This window comes from Oryzias melastigma, linkage group LG24 (genome assembly GCF_002922805.2).
Source record: "Oryzias melastigma strain HK-1 linkage group LG24, ASM292280v2, whole genome shotgun sequence".
NCBI classification, from domain to species: Eukaryota; Metazoa; Chordata; class Actinopteri; order Beloniformes; family Adrianichthyidae; genus Oryzias; species Oryzias melastigma.
In genome coordinates this window covers 18,556,555-18,566,912 of record NC_050535.1, presented here as the reverse complement: position 1 = coordinate 18,566,912, position 10,358 = coordinate 18,556,555, and the positions used below count along the sequence as shown (strand labels likewise).

Genomic DNA, 10,358 nt, shown 5'->3' with positions numbered 1-10,358 from the left:
AAATTCTTCCCAACTCTTTTGACCTGTAATAAGCCTCTCATTTTTATTTTTAAGCATTTCACGTTTCAGATTTTATGCTTTCAATTAAAAAAAACAAAATGTATTGAAAACTTTAAAGTAAAGTTAGAATGTCAAGCTTCAATTTCCACGACATCTGTAAATTTATAATCTGCATATGTAAGTTTTAAATGAACCTATATAGGGAGTCAAATAATTAAATTATGCAGTATTAAGGGCTTATGTTATTTGAGATTCAGTAGGTGAAGACTGACTCAAATCTCAAATTGAAAAGAAAAAAAGGAAAAATAATATATTAATTAAAAATTTACTTATAAGAACACAATATCTAAGGAACTCTACCATGATGTACTAAACCTTTTGTTTTAGTCTACATTAAAACATAGAGTTATTTAAAATGTTTATAATTGCATAAGCACTGGATAAAGTCCACATTGTAAAGTGTATATAAAAATCTGCTCATTTAGAACTGTCGTGTACTTTTATGGACTACAGCTCCTTCCAAAATGAACACTAAATGCAGTTTTTTATTCAAAACCTAGGTATAATGTGGTCCAACTCTATGGAACAACAGCCATGCCCCCCAAAAGTTTGTTTGTTTTGTTTTTTAAAGATGGATCAAAAATGGTAAAATTGAGAGTAAAAAGAAAAAAAAAATGACTATACATAGACAATTGAGTTATTAACAGTATTTCCATTAATATTGTTAGAGTAGTTTTGATGAACTTTTTTCTTAAGTCATTTTGATTAGCATTTAGTTTGAACAAACATAAAAATGTAAACATATTTAGAATACAATTCTGAAAAGTTTTAATATTCAGCCCAGTCTCAGCAAAATGCGTACATATGCCACGATTTGGGAAATACCGTGTATAATATACGCCAAAACCGGTTTTTGCGTGCATATAATACGCGCGGTCCTAAACGTGTTAAAATGTGTTTTCCACGTTTGACACGTCCCCTGGTGGAGCCGTGAGCATCACAGACAGCCCCACAAACGAACAATTTGCTTTTCTAACCCTAACCATAACCGTAATCCTAACCTTAACCGGGAACGACGTCATTTAGAAAAGAGCCGGAGGATTTCTGACCACGTGATCAAAACGAAACCTAAAAAGTCGTGTATATTGTACGCCGGCGCAACCCATTCTCTACCATTGCGTATCATATGCACGCAAAAAGCGTGTTTGGCGTATATTATACACAGTATTTCAGAGTGCAAAGTCGTGGAATATGTACGCATTTTACTGCGACTGTGTTGTAATATTCTATCTAAAATGTAAAAATATTTGTATATTGTTCGATAAAAATGCATTACTAGTAATGGCATTGCACTCCATAATTTGTGCAATGGGTGCGTCCAATAAGGCTGCCGATTAGTCGACTAATCAACGACTAATTGACTATTAAAATAGTCGACGGCTAATTTAATAGTCATTACTTCATATTATATGGAGTCAGAGTGTAGTAAAGTTAAACATAGTTGTGAGCGTTCAGCACCAAAAAATGCACTTTTTAAAAATTTGAGTCAGAGAGACCAAAATTTTATCATTTGTGAATAGTAGTTTCTTGTTTCAGATGCTGACCTCATTTGATTTAATCTTGATTTAATACCAGAAACTAATGAAGGCAAGACGCTACATGATTCATTAAAAGGTTAATAAACTATCATCTTAATTGTCTTTATTTTTAACAAGATAAAAATTAAAGATGGATCCACTTTGCACATGACCTGATTACTCGACCAATCTAAAAAAAAAAATTAAAAAAAATAGGTGATTATTCGACAATCAAAATAATCGTTTGTGGCAGCCCTGGTCTCGAGTACGAAATAAATTTGACCCACTAGTTATGATGATTATAATGGGAGTTATTTTTATACTTAAAAACTATATTTTACCAAAAAATGTTGTTTAAAAAAGTTGTTAACTTATTTTTATTTTACAAATTTGGTAATTTATCTTTGCTTCAACACATTTAGAAATGTTAAACTTGCACATCTATTTTCATGGCTTATTTTCGGAGGATGCAGCAATTATGGCATCTTCGTAACTCCATACCTTACCACAATCAAGACGCGGAAAGAATACGTTATCGAAACGTAGCCGATGTTTGAACGCCTATTTTTTTCTTTTTATTGCGGTTTACAGAATCCACTTTTCCTCGCCAGAAATAAAAAAAAAAATACAAGCATTTCCCTCCAAAACTGTAGTAGTTTTGCCAACTTCGGGGAGTCTTGGTGACATCCGAGCGGCCATGTTGCAGAAAGTTTAACTCCCTCTTCACCTTGTTCCCCCGAATGAATGCGCTCCACCGACATCAAACTCAAACAATTCTGTAACTTTTTAGTCTTAAACGATCATTTATAAGGAAACAAAATCTTATACTGATCGTATAGTTTAGTATTTTCTTCTACCAAGGTGGAACATAAGACGACTTTTACTCACCGGGACTATTTTCAGCAGGTATCTGTAACCAAATACATCAACTCTGAGTCGTGAGGCTCTGACTTCCACCGAGCCTGAGCTCTCTTTCCCCCCGGGTTTTGTCCTCCTCTCTTCGGCTCATGTATCTATCGTCCTCCGGTCCCGTTATTTATTTCCGTGAGGAGACATGTTTCACGCCCGCCCACCGCGGCTCAGCGCCGGTTCTTACCGCTGAGATGAAGTCAAGTTTTTTTTTAAGTCACTCCTCTCGGGTCCGTCCTGCCCCCTTCTCTTTTGAAAAACCCTCAGGAATGAAACCAGCCCATTTTACTCTTACAATTAAAACACTAAAACCACTTTTATAAAATCTAAATAGACTGTTCTTAAACAATTCCAGGAATTACAAACACAGAGTGAAGAAACAAGTCAAAGAAGCAAAATAGTCATTAAAACTCAAATGTTGATATGACCCACTTGCCAACTTTATCATACTGAATCCAACTTAAAGGTAGGCTATTATAGTGTCTGTGATCAAAACTATGGAATCCCTGAAATGTCATAAATAGCATATGGATATTGGGGCTGGGGGTTCCTCACAATACGATGCGATACATGGCTCACTGCAATAATTGATAAAAACCATCTCTAATAACCCAAAATAGAAGAAAACATTTTTTTAGGAAAATATATCCACATTTATTTTTCAGCTCGAACACAATCATAATGAACAACTTGTCTTATTTTGTGTAGCAAATGGTATGAAAATGTAAAATGTAATAAATCCACATGGCCATAAAAAAAAAAACAGCAAGAATAGTTATTTTGACCAATAGAATGACTTTTTATTTCTCTATTGAAGTCTAAGGGATTTTGTCTTCTTGGAGCCAGCAGATACTTCCTGTTTGGAACTCCAGGATGATGGGGTCAATTAGTCCAGTTCTCTTGTACAGTCAATGGTTTTTAACACCAAAGCATGCTTTTCCCTTATTATGACTCTAAAATGGAAATAATTTAAAACTTTTGTTTTTGTTTAGATGCTTGAGGTAACTTTAAAAAGCAAAAATATAGTTTGCACTTCTGAAACACCAACCAGCAAGTATAGCAAACATGCTCAATGATTCACTAAAATACAACCTACTTCCATCACTGCCTTCTTGTTTGTAAAAACAGTTTCTCAGGCTTTTAATCTTGACTCAGTTTTTTGTCAGCACTCCACTTCCTCTTTGCATTGTTTGACAAACCTTCACTCTCCAGAGGTTGTGAAATTCACCATTCTTCTGTCACTAAATGTCTCAAACTGTACATGTTAACATCTACACAAGAACCCATCAGAACCCTCAGATGAATCCTGACAGATTTCAAAGTAAAAGTCTTTAGCATGTTTATAGAAGTATTGATGATGTTTTTATGATCATTTTATTGATATGAAGCACAAAATACAACAAATACAAAACAAGTTTTTTGTTTATTTTTGTACAAAAATTTTGCCAACATTTTGTACACAAGTGACTTCTATAGACCTATACTAAAGCATATTTTTCTTGTAAAAATCTAACTAAAATTTGTGTAACTTTCTCTAAAAATCTTCAACATTTTTTCTATTTGGATGTCAACGGTTGAGACTCTATCAAGAGAAACTTTCAGATTTATGATCAAAGTATGACAGGTTTTAAAGAAACATGAAGGTTTTTACAAAGTTTAAGCCAGACTTTTATCAAAACTCATTCCAATAAAGTGAATAAAACCCTTTTTAAGTTGTCCAACTCAAATAAACAATCAGAAATTAATGACAGGACATTCTGTGGAAATTACCCTGTTGCAACACAAACCTGGAAACAGGAGGTTGCAGAAAAAAAACAGACGGTGAAGCAAAGTCTGATCCCAGAGTTACAAACTAAAGCAAACAAAAGTCTCGTAATTCTGAGGCTGGAAACCCCATCAGGCGGGAGTGGATGTCGACAGCTGCAGATAAAAACGCTCTGACAGAACAGAAGGGAAGTTACTGCCGCTGTGGATGGACTCAATGAAGGAGAGACATTTTACAGAGAAGATGTGGAGCCTTAAACTGATATCCATCTACTTTTTACTGCAGGTATGTAAGCGATTGTATGCGTTTCTACTTTCAGTTTAGAGATGATTCATTTGAACTTCTGCTTTTTTGAATTGATTTTCTTTATTTACCAGTATATTAATCATCCAATTTTGTGTTTTTAAATACAGTTACATTGAACAAAGTAATGAATTTGAGTTGAATAAAGTTTGCTACAACAAAACAAAGATGAAATATTTTAGAAAAACAGTAACTATAGTTTATTTAAGCAGTTTTTATGATGGACAATATCATCAGCAGTTGGTTAAATTTGATTTTTTTTAGCTAAATCCTATTTTAAAAAGTAATTATATCATTTTTAGGTTTTATTTTGTTTAATAAATAAATACACTAATGCTATTTACAGTGAGAGCAGCCAATGGAAGCTCACCGTAATAATGTTATGTTGTAACAACAAGGTATTACTAATATATTCTGAGTAATACTCATACAATAGCTTGAGTATTACAACAGTTTTACTGCCCAGAATGGAAGAGACTAGAGCATAAGGTGATTTAATGATCCAGAACTACCTAACGAAATCATTTTTCTGCTTAAAATAGATAATTTTAAGCTTTTTTTTTCTTATAAGCTTCATTTATTTCACTGAATTTCCTGGTAGCTTTAATGAATCCAAACACTTTTCTGTTCTGCATGTGTTTCTACTCCATTTTTCTTTTTTAGATGTTGTCTTATTGTTATTTTAAGCAGTTTTTCTGTGGGTTTTTTTCCAAGATAAAGTAAATAGTCTATATTTTTGTGGACTAAACCCATATATATCCATGGTGTCACCCACAGAAAATGGTTTACTTCTGGCTTCAACCACATGACATCAATTCTTTCGACATTTTTTGTCGATTTGGATGTTGCGATGTTGGAGCCAGATAACGTCATAGTTACTACCCGATCTGTAGCGACAGTCAGTAATCAGTAATTGATCCGAGTTGGTCTGAGTCATTGATTCTATGGCAACAAATCTGGCCAATCAGGTTTGATCTTGTTGGAAGTCCACACCTCTACTACTCAAGAGTGGGCGAGAAGAAAATCTGTCCATCAAACATTTGGAACACTGGATGCAAGACCACAATTTTCAATGAGAAATCTGATTGGTCAGTTTATAACTAGCCTAATTTGGAATAAATAAAACATATAATGGACATGAAAATGGAGATGAACCTGTTAAAAAAAATATCCGAGCTAGAGTTGTTACTATGACATAATTATTATTTCTCTATAGAAGTCTATGGGATTTTGGCTTTTTGGTACTTCCTGATTGGAACGCCAGAGGGGGCGGGGTCAGTCAGTCTATATCTCATATCCAGTCTATAGTTCCTTCTCCAAATGTTCTTTCACTGCATTTAACTTTACCAAAACCAAACCAAACTGATCATATTCATTAGGCCAGGTCTGCAACCTGCAGCTCCAGAGCCACTTGTGGCTCTTTTATCTCTCCATAGTAGCTCTCTGGCTAAAGAAATATAAAAAAAAGATTTTTTTTTCAAGTAAGGGTTACTAAATCAGCATTTATTTCATTTAGATTAGTTAAGTTTGTAAATTTATGGCTGAGATGCACCTTGATGATAAACTATATAAAGGTTTTTACATCCCTGATGACTTGAAGATGTCTAGCTTACTCTATAATTCCTCCAGAATACACAGATTTCAAAAACTAAACAAAACTTGGGTAAAAAGTCTGATCCTTAATTAGTTTGAAGCCCATATAATGCGTTCCAGAGCTGCACTGGGATGATCCGGTTTGGCACAAAGCGTCTTTTATTTTGAAAGGAAAGCATACGAGCTTCTGTCAACTGTAAAACATAATTTCACATATTAAGAAAATGATAGTTTCTTTTCATATTTCTGTTTTTACTCATGACACAAAAGAAGCATAATTCTGATTTATTATTAAAAAGTACACTGTATTGATCACAACACTCAGAAACACAATTTTAGGCTTGATTTTCTATTCCTCCTGCAGCAACCAGTATGCGTCCCATCATGCCTCGTGAGGGGTTCAGTGGCCTACTGCGCCTTCCAGAACCTCAGGCGGGTCCCTCCTTTAGCCCCCAACATCACCCACTTGTACCTGGAGATGAACCGCATCGGTGAGATCAACGCCACCTCCCTGTCCGGCCTGGAGGAGCTGCAGGAGCTGGATCTCGGCTCGCAGGGCGTCCCTCTCCTGATCAGAGACGGCGCCTTCAGCCGGCAGAGACGCCTGCGGAGGCTGGTGCTCAGCTTCAACCCCAGCATCCGGCTGGAGCCGCTGGCCTTCGCTGGACTGTCTGCGCTGCACAAACTGGACCTGAGCAGCTGCGGGCTGAACGGGTCGGTTCTGTCTGACGCCTACCTGGAGCCCCTCAGATCACTGGAGACTCTGGATCTGTTTGGGAACCACATCAAGAAGCTTCAGCCGGCTCTGCTCTTCACAAACATGACCAACCTGACCGCCGTGAACCTGAAGATGAACGCCGTCGGTCAGATCTGTGAGTCGGACCTCGCTGCTTTCAGGGGGAAGCACTTCAGGTTCTTCAGCCTGAACTCGGTGCCGCTCACTCAGATGTCGAGTCTCCACTTTGACTGGAGTAGATGTGGGAATCCTCTCAGAGGAATGTCCTTCCAGGATCTGGATTTATCTAACAGCATGCTGGGCGCACAAAAACTAAAGCTGCTCTTCCGGGCCCTGGAGGGGACCAAGATCTCCCACCTGAAGCTGTCAGGACACATGGGCCGAGGATTCTCGTTCGGGAACCTCCCCGATCCGGACCACAGCACCTTTGAAGGTCTGCACAACAGTTCCGTCCTCTCGCTGAGTCTCTCCAAAAACAGGATATTTGCTCTGCAGCCGGGGGTTTTCCGAGCCCTCCGAGAGGTCAGAGTCATTGACCTTTCCTACAACCGCATCAACCAGATCCAGCGGAACGCCTTCCAGGGCCTTCAGGCCAACCTGAAGGTGCTCAATCTGTCCCACAACCTGCTCGGAGAGGTCTACCGCCACACTTTTGCTTCCCTGGCGGACCTGCAGGTCCTGGATTTGTCTCACAATCACATCGGTGCTGTGGGGTACCACTCCTTCAGCGGCCTTCCCAACCTGAAGGTTCTGGATCTCAAAGGAAACTCCCTACGGGAGCTGGGTTCTCCTGCCTCTTTGCCGCGTCTGGATTATCTAATCCTGGATGATAATAAACTGACTTCAGTGTATGGACTCGCTCGCTTTGCAAGTAACGTCTCACATCTGAGCGTCCAGAACAACAGGATCGCCAACCTCGGAGATGTCCCGGCCCTCGCCAACCAGCTGGAGCGCCTACGCTTACTTCTCTTCGGGGGGAACGCCGTCAAGTGGTGCACGCTGGGTCCACAAGCAGGCCAGAACTCTGTCAAACATCTGGACCTCCACGACAGCTCCCTGCAGGTCATTTGGGATCAGGGGAAATGCCAGAATCTGTTTGACCACTTTGGGAACGTGGTGAGTCTGGATCTGAGCTCCAATCGACTGAGGGCTCTTCCTCGGAAGGCCTTCCAGGGCCTCACCTCTGTGGAGAAGGTCAACCTGTCCTCCAACGCCCTGACGTACCTGCACCCTGGAGAGCTTCCAGGAACCTTGAAGTCTCTGGATCTCTCGGGTAACTTCCTAGCCTCTCCAGATCCGGCGGTTTTCCGCTCCCTCAGCGTCGTGGGTCTCTCCATGAACAGATTCCTCTGCAGTCCAGAGCTGAGGAGCTTCCTGACCTGGTTGAACCAGACCAGCGTGACATTCTTGGGTCCCGTTCAGGAGCTCAGATGTGAATTTCCCTCTGAACTCCGCGGGGTGTCGCTGCTGGATTATGCACTATAAAGTATTAAAAAATATTTTTTTAAAAAGGAGAATAGAATTATAGTTTGCTTATCTGTTTTTTTTAAGACGGTACATTTCTTCAAACAAACTTATAATCATTTTACAGTCAGTGTAAAGTAACTGCGTGGCACGAGGAAAGCATTAAAAGCCGATAAACTGTGGCCACACGAAAGTTAACAAACAAATGTAAAAGTTATTTAAATTGTTCAGAGTCAGCTCATTTCAAAGCTAGCATTTTCTAAGTGTAATTCTGCCATACGGACAGCAGGGGGAGCTCCAGAGCCATCAACTAGGTTTTGTCTGTTGCTTAGCAACTGCTGCATGGTGGACTTTAACTAGTAAGACTTCAGGAAGTAAACACAGTTACCTTTAAGATTTTTTTTTAATCAAAAAATCTGAAAAATAGACTTATATATATATATATATATATATATATATATATATATATATATATATATATATATATATATATATATATAAATACATATATAATTTATATTTATAATATATAGTATATAAATGTAAATATATATATATTTTTTATTGGAGTGGTAAATTTAGTTGTAATATAGTCTAAAAAAGTAAATTCTGCATTATTATTTTTAATAAAACTCAAATAACTTGACAAACAGCTGCTTTGCTGTTATGTTACAGCAGGGGGCGCTCTGTGCTCATCCTTAAAGCTGCAGAGCAGGTCATAAAAATGATTAAAGGACAGTTAGTGTAAAACTCTCCACTAAATAAGAAGCTTGCATATGCTGCAGCATCAATGCTACTGTTAAAGCACGGCAGAGGGAGGTTCATGTCCAGATTTCTTCCTTTTAACATCGTGATGAAGACAAAGGAAAAAAAGCTCCTGCTTTCATAGAACAGCAGCTCTACTTTCATCAAATATTAAATCCTGCAGGCTGAGCGGCGATCCTCTGACTCATCCTGAGTGAAGGATCCTAATGAAGCCTGAATTATGGGGCTTGGATTTATTATTTATGGCTATCTATTCGTTTTATTTTGAAAGTATCATTTATTTTGGTTTCTTTTCTTTAGTGCAGTGACATCTAATTTAATCTCACAATAATCTTAAATGTGTATAATTTAGTTTTATATTATTACATATTTGAAATATGTTGTTTATTTACAGTTTTTTTGTGGGTTGTTGTTTGTTCATATTTTTTATCATGTTCATTCTTTACAATTTAGTGAAACAACTAACCCAAATACATTAAACAGTTGATTTTTTTAGAACAGTTACGCCATTATTTTATTTATTAAAGTCGGTGAGACAATAAAGTTAAATTTTTCTTTTATTTAAAATATAAAATTATTTTCTTTGGTTTAAATGACATTATCATTGTAACTATTTAATTATGTATAATTATGAGAAATAAATCTGAGCATGCATTGATGCATTATTCCCAAAAAGTTTTTATGTATTTTAATTATGTCAATCCGTAGGAAAATACTCAGAAGTACAACATATTCAAGTGGATGTTTCTGCACCACTACTGGACAATTGTGAACTTTATGGAGGTCCTCTTTTTTTTCTTTAATTTTCTACTGTTTGATATAATTTGCTCTCTTTTTTGTAATAATCTGGTGCAGTTACAGTGGGGGTTAAGTGGTTGTTGTTGTTGTTTATTGTTTATTATATGTTAAAATCAATAAAAATAATATTAAAACAAAAAAAAAATCCACATTCCTTCATCATTTTTAGATCTAAATCTTCACTTTTGTCACTTTAAAGTCCCACATCCGCCATCTTTTGATTTATTAAAAACATGCTCCCAGTAGCTTTTTTACTACACAAAAAGGGATGTCCAACATGAAATTCCTGTTGTCCTAAATGAAAAGGAATTGACCCAAAGATTTAACCAAAAAAATCCTTTTCCATCCCAGCGATCAGACGTCTTTGATTGATGGAATCTCGGATGTTGTGATTCTGAACCTGTTCCTCTCTTTTAGTCACCGATTCATCATCCTCTGCATCAGCCTA

At 37.3% G+C, this 10,358-nt stretch overlaps 2 protein-coding genes across 4 annotated transcripts in view; one reads left to right on the top strand and one right to left on the bottom strand.

Moving 5' to 3' along the window:
* Positions 1–2,948, bottom strand: part of LOC112158098 (dystrobrevin beta) — a 45,657-nt gene extending 42,709 nt beyond the window's left edge. Inside the window, exon 1 of one of the 3 annotated variants that reach the window (XM_036210378.1) lies at positions 2,466–2,948. The gene's annotated coding sequence lies outside the window, so the exon portion shown is untranslated. The remainder of the gene's footprint in view (positions 1–2,465) is intronic. The other 2 variants (XM_024291292.2, XM_024291294.2) reach the window with 2 other exon arrangements.
* Positions 2,949–4,382: 1,434 nt separating this feature from the next.
* On the top strand, positions 4,383–10,055 carry LOC112158097 (toll-like receptor 5). The gene is made up of 2 exons (XM_024291291.2): positions 4,383–4,536; positions 6,512–10,055. The coding sequence occupies exons 1-2, from the start codon at positions 4,459–4,461 to the stop codon at positions 8,366–8,368; spliced, it is 1,935 nt and encodes a 644-aa protein (XP_024147059.1). The 5' UTR covers positions 4,383–4,458; the 3' UTR covers positions 8,369–10,055.
* The last annotated feature ends 303 nt before the right edge of the window (positions 10,056–10,358 follow it).